The sequence below is a fragment of the Fistularia commersonii genome, chromosome 5 (assembly GCF_037954325.1).
Source record: "Fistularia commersonii isolate RoL2024-O1a breed Wild chromosome 5, RoL_Fcom_v1.0, whole genome shotgun sequence".
Classification (NCBI taxonomy): domain Eukaryota; kingdom Metazoa; phylum Chordata; class Actinopteri; order Syngnathiformes; family Fistulariidae; genus Fistularia; species Fistularia commersonii.
Window position 1 is genome coordinate 17,959,675 of NC_141288.1, and position 23,133 is coordinate 17,982,807.

The 23,133-nt window shown below is 42.0% G+C and overlaps 1 protein-coding gene and 1 long non-coding RNA gene across 3 annotated transcripts in view; one reads left to right on the forward strand and one right to left on the reverse strand.

Annotated features, from left to right (window-relative positions):
• Positions 1 to 15,046, reverse strand: part of tfec (transcription factor EC) — a 47,005-nt gene extending 31,959 nt beyond the window's left edge. For both annotated transcript variants that reach the window (XM_086147089.1, XM_086147088.1), the window contains exons 1-2: positions 14,941 to 15,046; positions 5,191 to 5,440 (exon numbers count right to left, since the gene is read on the reverse strand). In XM_086147089.1, the coding sequence (XP_086003215.1) occupies positions 5,191 to 5,415 (225 nt within the window). In that variant the 5' untranslated portion in view covers positions 5,416 to 5,440; positions 14,941 to 15,046. The remainder of the gene's footprint in view (positions 1 to 5,190; positions 5,441 to 14,940) is intronic.
• LOC147234244 (uncharacterized) overlaps positions 1 to 22,737 on the forward strand; it is a 116,497-nt gene extending 93,760 nt beyond the window's left edge. The window contains exons 2-3 of the long non-coding RNA XR_015106175.1: positions 8,277 to 8,375; positions 19,756 to 22,737. This is a non-coding gene — a long non-coding RNA (uncharacterized LOC147234244). The remainder of the gene's footprint in view (positions 1 to 8,276; positions 8,376 to 19,755) is intronic.
• The last annotated feature ends 396 nt before the right edge of the window (positions 22,738 to 23,133 follow it).

Here is a 23,133-nt window from a genome sequence, read left to right on the forward strand (position 1 = left end):
GTTTTACAGAGCTAACATCATTAGAACGGGGAAGGAACGGGGACACAAATAAGCTCCTTATTTCATATCTGGTCTTACACTAAGAACACCGGCGGCCATATTTAATCCATGCTATTATATACGTCTTAGCGGACGGCCAGTGGGGCTTGAAAGTTTTGTTCTTGTCCTCTACATTTCTAATCGCCATTCTTCCCGGAGGTGTCATTCCAGGTCTCATACCAACACCTCACAATGTCTTGCCCGGAGGTCTCTCCACATCTCTGGACACCGTGAATGGCTGTCTTGGTGGCCTTGAAAACCCCCCGACCACCGCCGCCGCCGCCGCCGCCGCCACCCCTCGGCTTCACCTTGAGGGATTACGCTATGTTTTATCCAGAAGCGGCCTGTGTTTTTGTCCCCGTGTGTCAATTACCCGGGCCGTCTAATGGCTTGATCTCTGGCGTTCTGAAGAAACGCATGTCTCAGGAAGGGTCAGGGGTGGACTCCAGGGGTGGGGATGTGTTCAAAAAAAAAAAAGAAAAAAAAAAAAAAAAATCAAGCCACAGCCGGTGTAAGATAGCAGCAGTGAAAGGGCTTTTCTGAAACCACAAGACCGTTGCATTCTTCAAAATTTAAAACCTCTAATGCACCTGAACGCTTTTTGCCAGGTGCAAGTAAACACATTTGTTGCGCGCCGAAGTCGACTTCTTTTATTTTCAACTAGCCCGATATCGTCCTGCGACACGATATCTTGGATAACCTCGACTGTTTTATAGGCGGTCGGATATCCAACGTACGAAACTAATGGGATATCGTAAAGAGCTGTTAAAAAAAACAAAACAAAACAAAACAGTGTTTCCTTTACATGTGTGACGGTTTCGTGCCAGCAACTTAAAAAAAAAAAAAAGTCTTCTCGTTAGCTCCCTAATTGCGGTACATTACTTATACGGTTATCTTTTTATAGAGGTGGGCCGGGGAACAGCGGGACCGTTGTGCCTCCAGGGGTAATTGTCTCAGGTCACACAGCAAACACAATTTAAGGTCCAAGGTTTCATTTAATTTGTTAATTCACTTTACAGTATGCGCTGTACGTAAAATGTTCGAGGGTCAAAGCCGGAGAATCGCAGTAGGAAAAAAGTCCCAAAACTGTTATGTATAATTTAATAACGTGTATTTTTATATATGCTTTAATCTTATTCCCAACTCCCCTTTGAGTAGCATTAGATTTTATAAGCTGCGATAATGGACATTTCTTTTTATGTCGAATGAATGCAACCTGATGGACGGGAGTCGAAGTTATTTAGATTCCTCGGTCTGTGTAATCTCTTTGTGCGCGTTCATTTCCAAGACGCGTATTCTATTGACGATATCGTCGTCGTCAGCAAAACTCCACATTCTAACCCGATGGTCCCCGAACTACAGCCCGGCTCCACATTTTGCCCGGGCCATGAACAATACCTGAGATGCATTTTGATTTTTTTTTTTTTTCATTTCGGCCTTGTAATCGTGACTTTCACATGCATAAAACGTGACATTGTATTCCAACCATACTGGTAGTGAAATTTATCAGTTTTGGTTTCCTCGCCCGCTTGCTTTCTGGTTTTCACAGTGAATTTGATTTGAAAGAGCTGCAAATAGTTGTGTTTACAAGAAAGTTAATCTTCCTTCGTCTTATTTTCTGTGAAAAACTTGAAAAGTGTTATTTGGTTATTATTTATTTCATAAATAGTGTTATTTATTTAATTTATAATGTTATTATTTATTTTCTGATTTTTTTTTTTTCATGTCAAGATCCCAGAAAGGGTTAATTTTTTGGTTATTTGTGGCTTTCTTGGAAAATAATAAACGTTTACGTTTAGATACCTGTGCGCTTGTCACACTTTTTGCTACAAACCGGCCTCCGTCAGAGAAGGGAAAAGTTATTTGACCCTCGCAGGAAAAAGTTTGGGGACCCCAGTTCTAACCCCTAATCCTCGCCGGACGCGGACAAACGGTGCGTTTCTCAGCATATTCAATGCGACCGGGATATTTTTTTTTTGCATCCATCCCAGTCACGACACTGTACCCCTGTTCATCCGCCCTCCCCCCCTCCCATTCATGCCGGGCTAGCGGGCAAAGAGCAGTCCAGCCGGCTCCGGCTCCCGGCCAATCCAGATGGGTGGTCCAGACCGATCAGGGCCGCCGGCCCGCGAGGGTCCTCTCGCTGCCCGGACGCCTTCCTCTTTCTCGGCTCGCTCCGTCTCACGCATTCCAAACTATTCCTTCCATTTCCTGTCAACACGCCATCGCTTCTTTCCAGTTTATCCTCTCGCACGTCTGGTCTTTAACACTAATATTTGAGATATCCTGCCTCTGTGGGATATTCCCCGATTATTAATGGTCATCTAAGAGTATCTATGTCTGAAGTGTACCTTTTTGCAGCTCACCGCACACCATTGCGTTACCGTGGCGTGTTAAAGTTGGCCGCTTGACATCGTGGGAAATGTTCTCATCGCTCCATTCATCTCCTGACAACACGCTAAATGCGTGTGTTTATTCCCGCCGTGACTCACACGCTCTGCCATGGATATTAGAGAAACAAACACTGGGCTGCCGTGAGCTGTACCGAGGAGCGGGTTCCAAAAAATGCCACAAGGAATTATGGAATGCGCTTCTTGCACGATGCCGCGCAATTTTTCTACCCAAATGGGATACACATCTGGGAGACAGGAGTACATCATTCCTGAGGTGCTCCGAAATCTACCGTCAGCATTTCAGCAGAGGTTCAGATGAGCTGATGGTAAAACGTGATCTAAATATAAACGTTCATGATCGCTCGGAGAGGGAAACTAGCTAACAGGTGCCATTCAAGACACTGCAATGGAGAGTTCTGAAAAATAACAGTTTATGGCCTCAAAGCAAGAAGGTCCCCGGTTATTTTCTGACGCGGGGAGGCCTTTCCGTGTGGAGTCGCCCCGCGTCTGCCTGTTTTCTGCCAGTTTCCTCCATGCAGGAGGGTTTATTGGAGATCCTTGATTGTTCGGATGTGTGAACGCTTGCGCGTCTGTATGTGATCGACCGGTCCTGGGCGAACCCTGCCTCTTGCACAGTGACAGCGAGGATTTGGCTCCATCACCCGCAATATTGTGTTTTATCAGATAAAGGAACCCTTTTTGTAGCATTTAAATCTAACATTTAAACAACAACTATTTTAAAAACACTCAAAGCGGGATGATTTTTGATGACGTACAGGCGATACCTGTCTCTACCTCTTGGCGATTTCCCGTTCTAGAAGGAGTAGGACTCTACCCTTTTAACCTCCGTGGCCTGACTCTACCCCCACGCGTGCTGCGAGGGGGAGCTGGCACCTCCAGGCAGGTACCTGCAAACAAACCTCACTTGCATTTGCACATGAACACAAACACGGCAAACACCAGAGCCCGCTTTAACAATTGAAAGGCCTCCCGCCGAAGAGGGAAAACACACTGAGACAATGCTTTGAAGTCTATTGGTTATCCACCTAACGCAAGGATGTTTTCCATTCCTGCTTCTTTTAAAAGTCTGATTCATATCTCCCTTCGAGAAATTCCCACCACACAACCGCAGTCAGTCTGGGAGTCATTTATCCCACTTCACCGTAGCAACCGCAACGCGCGGGCATCTAAAATTCAGCCCCGCTTTTTGCATCAAAGCAAAGCAAGAAAATAGATCAAAATGTTTATATCCCAAAAGAGGACTGCAATCTTTGTGTAACCTCGTGAAAATGCACACACACACACACACACACACACACACACACACATACACATACACATACACATACACATAAACACAATACCCCATAACTCCACATCTTGTGCATACATCCATTGAGATACAGTAATTGCAGTAGCCAGTTATGGCTCAGTGATCTGTCAGCACATTGTGTGGGGTTTTTAAGTTGTCTGGACAATGATGCTAAAAATCCCCCCCCCCCCCCCCCCCCCCCTCCGCCCCCGCCCCCGAAACAGAATTCCTGAGAAATGACCCCAAAAACACAGGGTTCATTCAAATGCTCACCGAGGTGTGTCAACAACGGCCACACAGTCACCATCATTCCTGCGTTCATCAGCAGCAGACGATTCTTCCATGCACACACACACACACACACACACACACACACACACATACACACAGGGATCGCTTTCGAAAGATCTGGTTACTTAAATATATTTCATCGATTTCAATCAACAAGCATTTATACAACCGCATCATTCGTTTTAAATGTAGTAGTATTTTACTGACCTTTTACAAAGGCCTCTAAACAGGAGCCGTGCACAGACAGCAGTACGTCATTGATGTTGTTTAATTACAGGGAGTTGGTGGAGCACTAAAGGAGACCTGCTGGGTTTACAGCCTGGATGTGTTCATATTTATGGTTGTCGCATTGTTAGAAATCCGCGATAACGCATGCGACAATTACATACCTGCGGTGACGGAGGGGTAGGACGTGTTTTTCTGAAAAAGTCCAATAAATGGTGCATCTTTTGATAAGGTGACCGACCGGAGGTCATATGAGTAACATAAAGAGCACGGGGGAAGCGTGCGCACGTACTAATGCATGCACGTGAATCCGAAAGAGAATAATGAATGGCAAAAGCGGCCACAATAGCTCAAGGAGCAAGAATATTAACAACTTGAGAAATTGTGTTGTTATCAGTGAGAACATTATCTTGGCATTTAGAGACACTGGTTTCCCTTAATATTTAAAGCCGTGTGAAAAATGTATAATGGCATGAAGTTATTATCTTGGTAAATTGAAGCATTGGGAAAAAAAAAAAAAAAACTTTTGGAACTTACCTTTACAACCCTCTCCCCCCCTTCCAAATATTATATGTTACTTGTTTAAATGGAAAACCTACTTTTTAGACAGCTTGGCTGCCCGCCGTCTTTAAGAAGGTGTCTGTCAGAGATTTATTCCCCCTTTTTTTTTTTTTTTTGCTGATGCAAATCAGGCTATTTTGTCATTTTTCTCAACACTTTTTTTAGCCAACCTTTTCCTGCTCAGCATATTGGCAGCAGAAGCTACCATGGGAATGATGAATAAATGGATCTGCACCGCTTTGGTTGCAAATCCGGGAGGTTTGTCATCACGCCGCGCCGTAAAGAGGCCCAACAAGCTTAAATTCATCGCACTTCCCGCGAAAAAGTTAGAATAGCACTGTTATATTTGACCGCCGTCTCCGTACCCACCTTCCATGTGTTTTGGGGTCGGCACCAAATGGGAGGTTGCACTGCGGCGTAGGCGCCGCCGTAGGGACACTGAGACTGGGAACGCGAGCGGTGGGTGGTGCTTCTGGGCCACCGGCTGTAGAACCGAGGCCAGCTGTTTGGAAAGGGTCCGGGCTCCCACAAGCGCGGTTTTTCATCTTCCCGACTCATCCCTCGCCGGTCCGGCCCGAAAGAGTATTGGAACATTTCTGACAAACCCAAAAATGCGGATCTGAAACAAAAGAAACACAAGTTAGTCTGCAAATGAAGCAATTGTTTAACTCAATTACTTGAGCTCTCCAGAGCCGTCTATGCATTCAACTGACATGCTTTACATATTTAACATCAATAGAGATGAACAGTAACTATATTGACACAGCATTAGCGACGCCATGATTTATTAACCCTCAGCCCGGGAGCCTTGCTGTCTGCAGTCAGATTTCCAAATTAAATTTCTGGCAGCCAAAGTTTCCTTCAAGCTATTTTAACGTTTGCAAATTATATTCTTTCCAGAGGATTACCTTAAATCCATTTAATCCAGTGACAATAGTATCTTGTTCCCTCATTTGATTTGTGCAGAGTTTAATTCAATTTAAAGTTATGTATTTCCAACATGGAGCGAATACATGCACCAACTCGATTATTAGCGTGACCCAAATAATGACAACCGGCATGACCCGTATCAGATCCCCGTCGAGGCCGTGATTTCATCGGAATCAGTTGATGTGTAATCAAAAGCCAATTTGAGTGGAAAAACTCACTGCCAGAAGTCCATTTGAAATGAATGGATGAATGTTTAATAAGATCATTTAGCCGAGCGGAGCCGAATACAGTTACCGGACCCGGTACAAAAAAAAAAATTGAAAAATAGATATTGATTTTAGCCTGTGGACCAGGGCTAGCCGTTGCCGCGAGTTTGGTCTGACGTCGTCTTTGCTGCGCACGAAACGGAAAGGTCATTTGAAGAACTCAGACCGCATGTTTCAGCCGTGATACAAAGTGCGTGAACTATGGAGGAGCGCAGAGCCGAGGGGTAAAACCGGTTCCCGAGGGGGAGCCGAGAGCGCAGGGCACGGAGCCGCGGTGCTTCGCGTCTAAATGACAGTGTCTGTGTGCAAATTAGTCGTCACCGCCACCGGAGAGCTAATGGGGAATACATGCAAAATAGAAGATTGTGCAATCGCTACAATGCGAAACAGATTAAGGACAGAGAGGAGTTGGGTCAGGAAGTGGAGTAATATGTGTAATTAAAATATCTTGGGGTCTCATTTATGCACCGGTCTCTTTCCTTGGGTGGGAGATTAATTGCCAGGGCGTATAGCTGCTCAGCTGTCCAAATATGGTGCAAACTGTGTTTAATTGCCTCCATTTTCTCACCCAAATTGCATAATACCTCCGCAGCTCAATCCTCCCCTGCAATTCGGGGGCACCGTGCAGAAATGTGTGGACGGCGTGGACATTTTTGTAAACGTAGAGAAAGGGTTTTGTCCACCTAGCTGCATTCCTTCAGGAACCGTCATCTAGAACAACAGGTTTGTTTGTGCGCGTTTGGCCCGAGTCTTTGTCCGTGGTCTGTAAGCCTCTCTGTTAGCCGATGAGCAAGGCATCTCTGTTAAATGACAATTCTCTGGCTCGACACACGAAGCGTATTTTCTGGATGTGGGAACGTCATTCAGGCAGATATTTGTCACTCTCTTTCCTCTGCAGCATTTTTCAATCATACAGTGGGAAGTTGGGCCAAAAAATACTGTACATTTAATCCCAGTGCAAAATTCAATACGGTTCTAATGAATTTTGTTTTTGTTTTTTTTTTACGATAAGTGTAACATTTTGTCTTAACGGTCAGGCGGTTATATTAGCCACGATCTGCGCTATCAAAAAGGGCTTTTGGACGTGATGTTTTCAAGATTCCAATAATAAATTAATGTCAACACTGTCATGACTTCATGAATTTCAATGTGAAGCCCAACGGGTGATCGCAAATAATATCCAACCATGTTTCTGAGGCCATGTTTCTGAATGCATGCTTACATTCCTGAGAGAAATACAGATATATTTACCCAAAGCCTGTACTCCACCACTAAGTATCTATTGCAAATAGAGGCTGTTTCATACTTAGCATTCTGCACGATACTGTGAGAGTAGAGAAATGTTCATCCTCTACAGACACTACAGTACGTGTCGCTCTCCATCATTTATTATCATTCCGAGAAGAAAAATTGGCAAATTTGAAATGCCAAGTCTCACCTGAGAAGATGCAGAAATGTAGCCGTTGATATAATTAAGATGGTAAAATGAGCTACAAAACTAAATTAAAAAAAAAAAACCTGTGAACATTAATTATGTTTTCAAATTTGGGAAAATCTTCATGTCGTGCACTTTTTGAGATGAGATGTATTTTAATGATCCCATGCTTGGGAAATTGCTTTGCAGCAGCACTAAGACATACAAGGACAAGACAAGCTAAAAATACACAAAAAAATGAAAAAAATAAATAAATAAGAAGAATAATAAAATAAAATAAAATAAAATAAAGAAATAAATAAATAAATAAATAAATAAATAGAAAGTGTAATGTATATTGTAAAAAAAAGTCTCATATTTACCAATATACAGGAATAGATAATGAGCAAAGTGGTATTGCTGCACAGTAACTGATTTTTACTCACCCTGTCAATTACACCAAATATCAATGGAGAGACACCTTGCATGCATAGGTGAGAAAAAGTATTTATAGGTGTACTATGCAAAAGTATATTCTGAAAATGCTCCACACGTGATCGCCGCAATTTAAAATTGGCCACAGATCCGGCCGTGGGGTCCTCAGGTGTTCACCTCACGACGTGGGCCGCCGCCGATTGCCTCCTAAACAGCCGCGTAACTCTGTTAGCGGTGCGACAGCGACGTCCTGAACCCGCCGCGCCCAATTAACATGATCAGCGCTGTCTTTTGATCTGGTGGCGGTTCAACAACCCCCCCCCCCCGACGCCTGAGTCTGTTTGCAGTGTTGTTTCACCCAACTGAGTACTGACAGTAAACCTGGAAGCCTCCTGCTGTTCTGTTTATAGAGTCCATAGTTGCTGAGAGCCTCGGGGGTCGCTGCAAGACATGAGGCATCAGTGCTCCACTTCACATGGAGGATTCGGTCTTCACTCACCGTGATATCAGTAAGACGGCGCTTTAGCATTATCCTTTTTTTTTTTTTGTTTAAATCTCACATTAATTGCTTTGTTAAGGGAATATGTTACTCTCCATCACACACGCGATTCCTTTCTTCACCTTCACAAATCTCCAACCACCCACATGGAGGCAGGAAGTTTAGAGTATCATTGTTGAGGACTTTCTGAGTGTCTTTGTTACGAACGACACACACCCACGTGCGCGCGCGCACACACACACACACCGCTGTTTGACTCATTAAAACCTCTTCCATAGATGTACGACTTTGTAGAGCTCTCCACTCATCATCACCTCCAGTCCGGTCAACCCTTGCCTTCCTCTGGGCTCCGCCATTTATTTCCATCAAGGCGTCTGTATCTCCCCTCCTCTCCCTCTCATCCACGGCCGCCTTTGTTGCTGTGCTGTCACGCACCGAGGCGGCTATTTATTTGCCTTTTTCACTGCCAATTCTCTCTTATTGTCCCTCTCGGCATCCCATCGCCCGGAGAACAAGGACACCGCTGGAGTTTTATTCCCATGTGTCCAAGACATGAGTCAGTGAGCCGAGATAACGATGAAGAGCTTAGGCACACAGGAGATCCAGCCTCTATCTCCATCAGCAAAGTCTTTTTTTAAATGCGCCCCCTTCTCACAGGTCCATTGCCCCCGCCATGAAGGTAAAGTTCCTCGCTCTGTCTTTTAGCCCGCCTGTTCGGGAGGATATACGGTGAGCGGCCGACGGAGGGACGTATTGAGCTCAAGCTAAGCTTTCGCGCTGCAGCGTTGCATCTTCTGACTCGAAATATTCATGCCATTATCCATTGTCCATATCGCTCTTACACTCAGGGCCACAAGCATTTCAAGCAAACATAGGCTCTTCCTCAGATGCTTACCAGAAATAAATATTTCTGACAAGTTAAGTCTATATGTAGAATCAAAAAATCTGCATACCAAAAAATGCTCCAAAAGTAAAGATAATTTATTTCACATATAGTTCAAAAAATGTTATCTCACATAACATTTCAAGCAAACTTGTGCTCTTCCTCAGATCATTAAGTCTATTCGTAAGTAAGTCTATTTGTAGAATTTGAAAAAAATCCGCACCACACACGAAAAAATACTCCGAAAATAAAGATAATTTATTCCACATATAGTACAAAAAAACGTAACGAAACTGAACAAAAAAAAAACAAACAAACAAAAACACTGGTAAGTTAATTCAATATGTAAGTATTATAATTTATTCCACATATGGTACAAAAAAATTATTCTCGTATAATGTTTCAAGCAAATATAGCCTCATCCTTAGATACTAAGTTAAGTCTATATGTAAGTAAGTCTATATGTGGAATCAAAAAATATGCATTCCATAAAATGCTCCAAAAATTTTTGGAGCATTTTTTGGTTTGCAGATTTTTTGACAAAAACGTTATCTCGCATAACATTTCAAGCAAACTAAGGCCTTTCCTCAGATCATTAAGTCTATATCTATATGTAGAATTTGAAAATATCCGCACACGAAAAAATACTCAGAAAATAAAGATAATTTATTCCACATATACTACAAAAAAACGTAATGAGACTGAAAACAAAAAAACTTAACAAAATTAACAAAACAAAAACACTGGTAAGTTAATTCAATATGTAAGTATTATAATTTATTCCACATATGGTACAAAAAAATTATTCTCGTATAATGTTTCGAGCAAATATAGCCTCTTCCTTAGATAGTAAGTTAAGTCTATATGTAGAATCAAAACTGCATACCACAAAATGCTCCAAAAATAATGATAATTTATTCCACATATAGTACAAAAAAGAAAAGTATTCTTGCATAATGATTCGAGCAAACATAGGCTCTTCCACAGATGCTTACCAGAAATGTGTAAGTCTATGTGTAGACTTAATCATCTTTATTTTTGGAGCATTTTTGTGTGCGGATATTTTTTCAAACCTCTATTCAGTCGACTTTTTTTCTACAAACACCCATCCCTAACTGGGCAACGGATGTTTTTTTTTTTTCTTTTTCTAGCACTTTGACATAGAGACGTACAACCACTGACTTGCTCATTCACATTTCATATAAAGACATGCAACCCCTCACTCTTTCATTCATGTGCCCTATGGAGATGTATAGGCATTCACACCTAACTAAATATGTAACCGTGGATATTCCGAAAATCTCATCCCTTCCTTTACTATTATTGCATTATAAGTGATCGTGTTCGAGAAATACAGGAAAAAAACTGGTTTGTATTCATTACCATGGTGACCTACGAACGCATTTGCAGCTCACGGCTGTTTGGGGTCTGCAGATGGAACTGCTTTTGTATGTGGTTTGTGTCTGCGACGCTCTCCCGCTGCACGGTGCTCGTACATAACAACGTGCACTCCGACACACACGCCGTTACATCATCGCATTAGGGTTATTTTGTCACGGAGCAATTCATGAACCTTGAGAGTTGAAAGTCAGACATTTACAATATATGCATTTTGTTTTTGAACAACTTCCAGGAGAGTTGAGAGTTTGTGTATGAATTTAAATTGTGCTTTATGCAAATGTGGTTTATTCCAATGTGCTCAATAATTTGGTTTTAGCATTGACATTAGCATTACAAAGTAAAGTTACTTATATGTGCGCGTTGAACGTTACAGTGCATGTGCATACATGTGGAATGAATACTAAATTGTCGTCCTCAACTCTTCCTCTGTCCTTTGTTTTGCAATAATTGCATTAAAATTGATATTTTTAAGTACAGATGATCAAGGAAAAACTCGCAAATAACATTAAAGTTCCTTTCTGCCAATAATAAACATTGCAGCTATTAATGATATTATAGCGAGTAATCTTATAAGACGGCCCTAAAGAGAATTCTGATCAGCAGCGCAAACATTGTGGACTCCTCAGAGCAGAAGCTTGTCTGCAGCAACTTAAACCGAGGCAATGTGGCATAAAGGAGCTTTACACACACGACGAGAAACCTGACAAATTGGTTAAACACGTGTATGTTATGCTTAAATCAAAGTCACACTCAAAAGTAAAGGGGTCAGTACCGTGTCAACGCAGCCGAGTCCAACCTTTTCCAACGTTTGCACACAGACGTGTTTTCATCACAGTAATACTGTGTAACACGACAATTACAACTTTTTACTTCGGGTCCGCGACTCAAACAAGATCAGGTATTTTAATCACACAATTGGACTGCTTTTATTCCCATTGTGGCTCAGAATGATGAAGTCTGTCGGCAGGATTACGAGAAACCACCTGGCCGGTTACGGTGAATCCCATGTTGGTGGTTAAGGTGGGGGGGGGGGGGGGGGCATCGCGCCAAGCCAGACTCCGATACATTTTGTCTTCATTAAACTAAACCAACATGAAGAACGTCCCTGTGGAGGTTTGTTTTGACCAACAAGCAACGCCAAATATCCAATTCGGCTCTAAACGTTCACCAGTGAAAGTGCAGTCCTGTTTCTGGTTGACCTCAAGGGACACTCTTTTGCAGGACTTGTATGCTTCACACCTGGTCTTCCCTCACCCTTCCCAGAGGTCACACCCAGAGGTCCTGCTGCTCAGAGCTATCTTCTCCTGGAAATGGTTTCACTAGAGGCTTTTTCATAATCTGGCGCGAATACGTTAAAAGTAGTTAAAATGGATGATGTTTATAATAACGGAATCTGATAAAGGGACCTGCTCCCTAAACGTTGTGGGAAACCAGACGGCCTTAACGTGGAACCATCGTTGACGGCGAGTGCGTGTCGGAAAAAAAAAAAAAAAAACAAGCTCCCGTCGAGACGAGGGCTACAAAAAGATTCCTTCAGCGTCTACTTCACAAATCAATCAGATCCATTTTGCGACTTCAAAGCTGGGTTTCAGGAAGAGGCTGCAGACCGTGGATGAACATTCACTTTCGCTTTTCATCGGTCAAGGGTGGGCGCCGCCGCTGAGAGGAGGTTACAGCATCTCACTTTGAAGTCATCCTTCAGTGCAGACAATGTTTACACTCTTCCCGCACATTACGCACTTTCTGCCCGCCCCCTTCATACACACACCCTCTCCCAGCCCACTACCACCACCACCACCCCCCCGGGGTGGTCAAACGTAGCCACAAATGACTAAAATTACAATGATTTCATAGCTGACTAATAATGGGTTTAGTGGTGGTTCAAAACTAAAAGGACTAAAGGGACCAGAAACACACATAGAAACTTAGAAAATCACAATTTAAGAACTTTGCTCAAGGTTAAAGTTCCCAATGTTTCTGAAAATAATTATAATGATAATACATTTCATTTAAGGCCCCCTTACGTGACACTTGAGGAAAGCATACAAACATTAACATAAATGCGTATTTCAAAGAAACAAAAAAAAAAAAAATTAAATCAAAACAATAAAAGTGGTGGAAGAAATAAGTAAATGTCCTCGTAATATTATGTAATAAATACTTAATTTCATCTTTAAAAATATTATACATGTATATATGTGCGTGTGTGTGTGTATATGTATATATGTATATATATATATACATATATATTCAAATATTTCATATTTCTACATTTTTTTTCTCTTGATCTGTTACATTGTTAATCATTATTAAGCGATCCAAAAAGGGCTATATAAATCCAATGTATATAATTCTTATACTTACAAATGTATCCTGTTGATCCTGGTGGATGTGAAGGTTAAAATGAGTAGCTTTTTTTTTCAAGCTGTCATTCCAAGGTGAACCACAAGATGGTGCTGTAGGTGCTAATCATACACCCTCAAACACAAGAGATTGTTCAGACTGTCTCTCTCCTTAAACTTCATCTCGAAGCCCCTCAAAACATTTCGAAAAGGACAGAAGAGAGAAAGAGCACGTGCACGTGTGTGTGTGTGTGTGTGTGTGTGTGTGTGCGTGGGCGAGTGGGTACACATGCGTATCATAACGATGACAATGTACAAGACGACGTGTGCCATGACTAGCAGTGACTAACACACGAGTGATCTGAAATTGCAAAACTCTTGGGAATGCCATTTGGCAATAAAAGACCACTGCACACGGCCAGCAGGCTCGCCACATCTTAAACTTTGCACTCCGTTCACCTTTGCGGTTGCACACAACACACATTTTCACACCACCTGAGAAATTCACCTTTTTGCCGCATTTGTCTCGGATTAAAGTTGCAATCAGCATCGGCGCTTCTTTGTGCGATTTTGAAGGCCCCCCCCCCGACCCCAGATCTGCTCGGCGCTTTTGCAAGATCGGTTGCTTTTGCAAGAAAGGTGTTTGAGTACGTTTTGGTTTTTTACTACGCGCTTAAAAAAAACAAAAAAAAAAAAAAACATGCAAAGTCATCTTGAGTGTGACTCATTGTCCCATGAGGCTTTTACACACGTCCTACCTTCTTTTTCCTTCCTGTGTTCACCCCACACTTTTCCCCCCTCCTCCTTAACTCTGTGCACGCAACCCTGAAGACAATATTCCCGTGATAGTCTGTGAGATTAGAGAAGTTCTTCTGTTTTTTTTTTCTTCTTATATAGATATTGTAAATAATATCAGGTGACAAAAAACGGGGAAGTGCCCAATGAGGAACTTTAACAATCATTGTGCTCATTGAAGATCGCACTAACACACAGCAAGAGGCCAAAACCAGGGACTTTAGGGTACATTATCAAAAAAAAAATTAGCACCCCGAAAAAGCCGACGAAAGGCGGTTTAGGAAGAAAAGGTCACATGATGCGTATGCATTTGGAAATAGTGCAATTGCTGATGCGGTTCAAAATCATGTTGAAAATTCGAGCGATTCTATTTCCACGGTCCTGAATTATCGGATAATCAATACAATTGAACTGTATATGTGCCGCACATGTATCAATCTCTATTTTCGCTGAACATTATCAGTAGCAGCTTTTATTCACAATGATTCACTTTAAATCTTATTCAAAAAACCTCAAGTTTTACAAATAAGATTTAGTTTAGGTATTCACTCAATCATCTGGTGTTGATAAAATACCATTTCAAATAAACTGCAGACTTCCTGACCACATGTTATTATACAAAGGTCAGACAAAAAGCAAATAATTTATTTTATTGTCTCCATTTCCACTGCATCATTTATGATCAGCTTATAGAGGGTTTTCAGTGAAAATGAAATGATGATCCGAGATTTTTTTTTTTTTAATCTTAAAATAATTGTTTGCATTATAAATACTTTTTTTTTTTCCCTGCACTATCAAAACTAATACTGGAATTCAGTCACTTTATAAAATGTGAACACTTTTAAATTTGATTTATGATCTTACAGGTCGTATTATATGCATGCATCAACCAAATATATTTAATTTCTTAACATTTGACTGACATTTCAGGTTTTAAGAGCCGTGTCTATATCAAAGAACATCAGCCTGCCAACAAGCTTCCTGTTAAACAGGATGCTGAATGCACTCTTTGCCCCTTTGCAGCGAAGTAATTAATTTGTGATTTATGCATCCTTATCTGGACTTGCAGCGCCGCTTTCAAATCACCTTCACGTGCGAGAAGCATCAGACTAGGTCGAAAAAAAAAAGAAAATGAAATAATAATTTGGAATTACCTGAAGACTGAAAGCTGGAGGCGGATTCTCTTTGGTATTCGTCTAATTTTGTTCGGCGCTCGACTTTTAAGGCTTCAAATCGACCGTGTAGTTGTTATTGTTGTTCTACTGTTTACGTTTTGTCTTTCAGGGAAGCATGGACTAGTGAAAGGCTCTCCCTGGCATTTAAACCTCATGGTGTTTCCTCTTTTTTCGGTCAGCCGGGAGCGGGGTGCAGAGGCGAGCTTTCGGCTGTCAGCCGTCCTCCCCGCATCCAAGACAGAAGTGAACACACACATTCTGGCAAGTCATCATGTTGAATCATCAGCGTTTCCCAAAAACGTCTTAAAATTAAAAACGCTGGATAAGAAAATACTAACTTGCTTTCTATGGATAAAGATCCCTCCACCACCCCCGCCATATTTTGACTTCTCCGATGCATAAAACATTTGATTTTTTTTTTTTTTTTTTTTTTTTTGTCAAGGTCGATGCTGGAGAAAAAAAAAAAAAGCTTGACTTTCAAATCCAGACTTCTTAATTCCATATTCTTGAGACAATTTGCCCATAACTGATCAGCGCTTGTCTACTTGAGGGAGCAAAACACACAAGTGTTTTTGGTCTGCTTTTGTGGAATGGTCACATTTCACGGCAGAGGTAAAAGAAAAAGTAGGAGGGAGGGGGGGGCTCCGATACTGCGTTCACGGTCACACTGTAATCTGCATAATGACGATGATGAACAACCCATCAGAGACGGTCCGAGCGGAAAAGCCTCTAAATTCCCCTTCAGATGCATGCTGATTGTGTTTATTCACGGCAGTTAGGTTGATGAGGGTAGCAATATGGAGGAGGCTGGATGGACACTTGTTGCACGTTACCGCTAAAATAGCAGATGTCTCTCGACGAAGAACAAACAGCCGAGCCGGACTGAAATCAATGTGCTCTCGGGAATGCAAATTCAAAAGCACTTCATTACTCGCTTTTTCCCTGCAATCTTGTGTCTGAGAGGATGAACTAAGTGGTTAATCAAGCCCCTCCCCCCCCTCCTCCCGCCAAAAAAAAAAAAAAAAAAAAGGAAAAGAAAAACCACACGGCGTCTGAACAGCCGCTCACATGGGATCTCTGTACATGTGAGTGCCCGACCAGACGCGTGCCTTTTGTTTGCTTCATCGCTGGAATCCACCGGCACGTTATCCATTCTGAAATATCCCTATTTTGCGGTTATTACGAGTCTGGATTCGCAGAAAAAGAAAATGTGTCTTGAAAATCTCGTCGTCTGACTGACATGGTGAAGGTGACCCCGCGGGGGCAAACCGTTGCCGTTCTGCATTTAATACCACACTTTGATTATCCGGTGTCCTTCGATGTAACACAGAAATGAGGCGCGACATCCGTGAGGAGAGGGGAGTGAGTCGCCGCGTGGTCGCGGGTGAGAGATGTGACGCCGAAAAACGGATTATTATACGAACGCCGGGCATTGAAGATACAATTAGTTCACACTAAAAGACTAGCATGGCGCTTCGGAGGAGTTCACACACCTCGCTGATGAATTAAAAACGACATGTGATAATAATGTGATTTTGATAATTGTCTGCTTATACTAAACTGAATAGTTCTGTAATTTACGCCTTGTAAATTACAAAAAAAAAAGAGTTAAAAACTCTGTGGGATTTAAAAACAAAGACGGACAGCAGGAGATGATGGTAAAGATCGGGGTGGAAGGATGCTGAGATTTATGGAAGTGATGGAGGATGGAGAGGAGAGGCTCAGGCGGAGGAAGACGATGAGGGAGCAGCTCAAAAGAAAAGAAGAAAAAGACAATAAATGCTTTCAGAGTCACCAACAAAATCAGATTTTTTAAATCTACCACTTTTTCAGGCGGGAGAATATCAAAAATAAGACCTACTTGAAATTTCAGGGGGTTTTTTTGTTTGTTTTTACTATAATTTCTAAAATAAATTCTGTATCCAGATTTTATTAGCTAATGATATAACACAGTATATAATAAGAAAGCGTCTCCTAAGCTAATTGAATTCATCTGTGACTCTGCTACATACAGTTACGCTCTTCTTTTCCCCCCTAAACTACACATTATGGAGGAAAGCAAAACACTAGACTGAAAAGTGAAATTGTGGAATATAGAAAATGTGCCTTTTGCAAGTATGAGAGGCTCTTTCACAAACGTGTTCTGAAAATCATCTCGAATCTCCGGAGCGGCTTCTTTACATTCATACCAACGGGCGATCGATTTTTCGAACATCATGTGACCGTTTGCGCGCCAGCATCCGTCCAAGTTTAGACCGCGCGAGTGTTTTACACATGCCTCGGTGACGACATCGGCATTTCTTCACACAAACTGCATTTGTAGAAGTTATATAAGACGAAATCGCTCCGATTTATTTACGCGTTTCTGTATTAGATTCATTCACAAATGCACTCATGTGAGTTTGACTGCCAGCATCTGGGAGATTTAGTTCTAATGGTAAATATAGGGCAGGATGGTGGTGTCATGGTTCATGGTGCAAAAAGGTCTCTGGTTCAATTCCGACATGGTGGCCGTTCTGTGTGGAGTCTCCACGTTCTCCGGGTTCCTCCCACAGTCCAAAAACATCCAGGTGGTTCATCGGAGACCCTAAATTGTCGTGAATGAGCGGGCCGGGGAAACTCCACCTTTGGCCCAATGACCGCTTGGATAGGCTCCGGCACCCCCTTGAGTGCATGATAAGCAGTACATAAATGAATTATAATGATCAATATCTTTACTGAGCACTTTCCATAGAAGTGCTGGATAAGTGAGAAGGGTCAAGACGATGATGTAAATGAACAAAGACACGCATTCAATGCATTTATTCCGCCTGTCGCGTAATGAGGGACTTGAAGGGGTCAGAAGCATCCATTGAGCCTCCTGCGTGTTTTTAGACTGTGGGAGGAAACCGGAGATCCCGGGGGAAACCCGCGCAGACGCCAGGAGAACTTGGAGACTCTGCACAGAAAGCCCCTGTGAGAATCCAACCAGGGACCTACTTGCTGCCCAGACAGCGCGCCTGCCATCTCCACAGTGTTGGTGCACAAAAAGAAAAGGCTTCTCGCTAACAGTCTCTTTCCAGACTTTGGGGGCTCACAAATGTCGAGAAACCTGGCGCGCAATCTACAATATGTCCAGGCGTGCATGACTTCTCCAAGTCAGATGGATGGGACGGTGCAATGCCACTGACTATTTTATAGGTGAGGAGTAACGCCTTCAAGTCTGCTGGAATCCAGCGGAGCGAGAACCGCACTGGAGCAATGTCTTCAAATTGATTTGCTCCTGCGAGAACAAGCGCTGCTGAATTCCAGTTTGCAGATCTCGGTTGTTCTTCATAGGCAACCCGGATACAAGGACATTACAACGGTCCACTTGCCATGTCACGAATGCACGTATTAAGACCTCTGCTTTTTTTGGGGAGGGGGGGCGGCGCGATCGTCCTTGGAACCGAATATTCCTGGTTTGATCCCCGGCTCCTCCAAGTGTGTCGAAGTGTTGTTGAGCAAGACACTGAACCCATAACTCAGGGGTGGGCAAACTACGGCCCGCGGGCCACATTGGTCCCAGTTGGTCTTTTTAATCCGGCCCGCCAAAAATCGGTACAGAATTCATACTTGATGTGAATGATCAAATGATTGGATCAGTGAATGTGAGAGTTTAAACAGGAGATTATTTCATTTTTGGAGCTACATGTAAACGTTTGAGAATTTTCCTGAGCTGAATGACACAAATTGGCTTTGTGATTTAGCCTTTACTGTGGGCATTATGACACAAATGAATGAGCTGGACGTGAAGCTACAAGGGCAAAAAACGGCTTGTGCATGAAATGCAAGCAAACGTCAGCGCCTTCAAAACCAAGCTGGTTTTATTTTCAAACCAAATGTCAGACGAGTCTGATATGTACTGTGAACAAATGTATTTTTTTTTTTTTTTTATATGTATCATATCTTGTGGCGACCCGGCCCATCTGTCAAATTTTAAAAGTCAATGCGGCCCCTGAGCCAAAAAGTTTGCCCACCCCTGTACTAACTTCTTCCCTGGCAGCCGCTAGATGGCTGCCAACTGCTCATGGTTCATCCATGATGGGTTTAATACAGAAAGGCAATTCCCGCAAGGGATTGATAAAGTACAATAATAAAAAAAAAAAAAATCATGACAAGGTATCTTGCGTTTCTGCTTCTAAGATGGAAGACACCTCTTCAACGTGAAGGTCCACTAAGGTTCCTAACTCAGTGGATTCACACAAACATCCAAAGACAATGATAATCGTATCCTCCGGTACTTTTCTCTCAGTGCAACTGTCAATTTTTTAATTCAGATCACAAAGATGCGTTCACTTGCAGACAGAAGAGAGAACAGGCGGGAGACGTTTACGCTCGAGAGGCAACAACCAATGAAAACCTGTCGGTGAATTTGAGACTAGCTGATATCCAGATATTACTGGGAAATGTTGCTTTGAAGGGAATCCTTGCCATAATCTTAATCTCAGTGGGCTCAAATCAGCCTCAATAATCTCCAACGTATCCAAGTAATGCACTTGACAAAAGACTTATGACGTAAGTATTTCTCTCGCTGATCTTGTTATTGTCCGTTTGACGGAATGTGCGGAATGCGAGTGTGTGAGTGAACTCGGCGGGAGCTGACACTCCACACATTAGATTTATGGGTGGAGATTATGACCCAGGGCGCTCTGGCAGAAACAGAGAAGAAGACGGCGAAGCCGGGGCCAAATTAAGAGAGCAGAGGTAAAGCGAACGAGGCAGAGAGAATAGAGCAAAGGGCATGAAATGAAATGAGATGTTTGATCTCCTCAGGACCGGTCGAGTCTGACCAGCGGAGTGTCTGATCTGATGTACGAGCCTGTGAACGGATGGACACGCCCAGCTGCACACACCTGACCATCAGCTCCGCTAACAATGAAAGGGGAGACTGGAAACGTGATCACTGGATCTTCCCGAGTTTAAGTCACATTCATTCATTCATTCTCGTCGTTGGGCGAGAGGCGGGGTTCGCCCTGACATAGACGTACAACCAAGTCAGGGTCTCCAATGACCTGCATGGTTTTGGACTGCGGGAGGAACTGAAATGAGCAACCCAAAGGAGAAGAAGAAGAGGAAGAGTAGTCTGGGTGTGCCCTCTCCTGTCCCAGGACAAACCCTTCTTCTTCTTCTGTCAACAGACTTGGAGTGGTTTCAGGTCAGTGCCGAAGAAAATGGTGGGCTTTTGAGAAGTGTGTCCTATTTTTAACGTGTGTGTGAAAAAGAAACGCAGGGGAATCGGTCAATTATTACTTGGCCTTCTGTCACATGGCCTAAAATGCACAAAGCACAGCTGAAACCACGTCGTTGGGACTCCTGCTTCAGTTTCTTTTTCCCAGACGAATCGACATCGCCGGCCATCTATGGGACAATCAGATAATCAATTGATCCAAAAAACAGCCGGCAGATTATTTGCAGTCTTCCAGCCCTGGAGGTCCATGCCTTGAGGTCGCCTTCGGGTTTGGAGTCAAATTTAATCTGTTCTATATTAAAAAAAACAAGAGAAACGTCCATCTGCACAACACAACACTCTCTTTCACGGTCCAAGTTTTGTCCCCTGCATTGCAGACATGCAGTTTCCCCATTTTAACCTGATAAAAAGTTTCTTTGTAAACTTTGAGATGAAATCCTACATCGTCCTGATTGGGTCCCGCCATTGATTCTTTCTCCTCAAACCAGCTTATTATATTGTCTCCTATTTTTCCCCCAATACTTTGAGCATCGCTCACACAGTCTAGCCTCAAGAGGCACTCGGTGTCAGCCGGGGCCTCTGTGGTGCGTTCAAATGTCTGTCCGTTTCACTTTGCTTTTATGATAATCGATGCATCCGCTACTTGCCCGTAGACGCCAAAATAAGAACCTCCCCCTCCACCCACCCCCACCTTTTAGATGGCGATTGTATGTGTCTGCGTGTCTTCGTCTGGTTTACCTGCAGGCGTTTGATCATGACAGCGTGCGACGGCGTTTGATTCCCGGGGTACTTTGACAGTTTGCAGGTCGGCAAAAGGCCCTCCAGTGTGTGAAGTCAGATCAGAAGAGATGGAGCCTGAAAAGCAGGCGTCCAGCTGGGAGAAGATCAGAGGAGACGCAAACTTTAGCGAGAGCCATTGTGAGGCACACAGTGGCTACCGGCTCGCTTAACTTTTACCTTTGTATGTTTTTCATATCATGTTATCATCTTATCCCTCTCTTATCTTAAGCTCGCTATGTTGAACGGCTCTGTTAAAGGAACGCGAGGTTTTATCAGATTCTTACAAAAGAAGAGGCTCTTCGCAGCCGTCTTTTGGACTTGAATCCAGCGTGTGTTTGCAATGATGAGAATAATGAAGATTTATTGTATCTCCTTTGCGCTGTGAAGACATTTCGGTTGAAGTGATGAATGAAGTGATTGTTTTTAATGTCCGACACAGACTACACGAGTTTAAAGCGGCCCCTTTTTTAGATTGATAAAGTTAAAAGATCAGATGTGTGGACATATGCATAGCAACATTTACACATATCAATACGACTGGTGAGGAAAGGTTTATGGTAATTAATACCCTGACCCAAAAAAAAGTTAAGAAATAAAAAAAAAAAAAAAAAAAAATTCTGAAGTATTTGACTTTCTTGTTTGTTCATTTTTGAGATACCTCAGTGGAAGGAAACAAGGACTGGATTTGATGGATGTAGTAATGCTGCTCTCTAGTGGTCAAATGACATAACCAATTATAACCTTTTCAGCTGGTAGGTGTCAAACATGAGGAGTTATGTGCAGAGTAGTGCAACTTTGTGCAGAATTAAAAAAAAAAAACTCTGCATAGTTATGTTATCTTGCATGCATGCTGTACACATTCAACTCCTGCCTTATGAGTCCTTACCTATTCTTTGTGCTAATAATGAATGGGTCCTTATTGAATTTATAATTGACAACAAATGCTCGAGCCAGCTGTGAGACATTTCTATATTTCAGTTCATGGTAATGATGCTTTGTCCAATTTCTTAAAATTGAGTGTTTATTGCTTGCCAGTCCAATTTTTTCTTAATGTTAACATAAAAGGAATATCATCACTATAATTTTCTAGTGTTACATGAAGGCAAAATGAAGCGTGGACCAAAACAGTGGCACTCTCCAGACTGCAGACGGCAAAGGAATATTTGTGAAAACACGCAAATCTAAAATGATATTTCAATTTACCTCAAGTCTAGAATAGAAACATGCATCACAATAAATGCTCGAAACGCAGAAAGCAGCAGTTTTCTAGATTATAAATCTGATTTATTTTACTTGTAGCAATAACTACATCTGACCACAAGAGAACGCTGCGAACACTTCCGTTTCTTATGACGTAAAGCGCTTGGCTTTGTCACCATTACATATGTCTACATTATCAAGTCTTTTGTTTATTGTTTTAATCAGTATACTTATTTTTAAGGCCTCTTACGTTAGAATTTTTGGTAGAATTTTTATTCGTTATTAACAACGAACTACCCTGATGCAAGACCCTTTCATGCCCTCATTTAAAAACTTTAGCATTGGATGTGATTTATTAATGTGTACTGTTTTTTATTTTATTTTTTAACTTTTCTGTACCTATATTATTATGATTATGATTATGATTATTATTATTATTATTGTACTTCGATGGGAGGATGCTATAATCAAGTTGGTAGATGTTATCTATTTGTTTTTATTCTCACATCAGTCTCAATTGTAATCACCGGAAAAAAAAGAACACAGAAAAATATTTTAAAAGGAAAAGTTGTCACTGTTGATTAATCTTTAAAAAAAGTACTTTTCCGTGTAATGTGCATGACTTTTGTTGCAATAAAAATAAGAAAGTGGATTACCACCTGTTACCAATCACATAAATTACGTCTTTCTGTAAGACTAATATGTCCATACATTAATGATAAAAACGATGATTTAAATAATCATTGCATTTTTTAAATGTCAGTCTCAATAATCTCCAGAAGAAAAAAAATGATGTACATGGATTCCAAAAAAAAAAAACGGAAAGATTTTCCCTGTTGAATAATTTAAAAAAAAAATGTAATTTTCCGTGTTATGTGCAGGACGAATAAAAAACTTTTATGTGCGATGAACTTAAAGTTAATCACCACCTGTTACCAATCACATTAATTACGTCCTTCTGCATGACTGATGTATAGATTAAT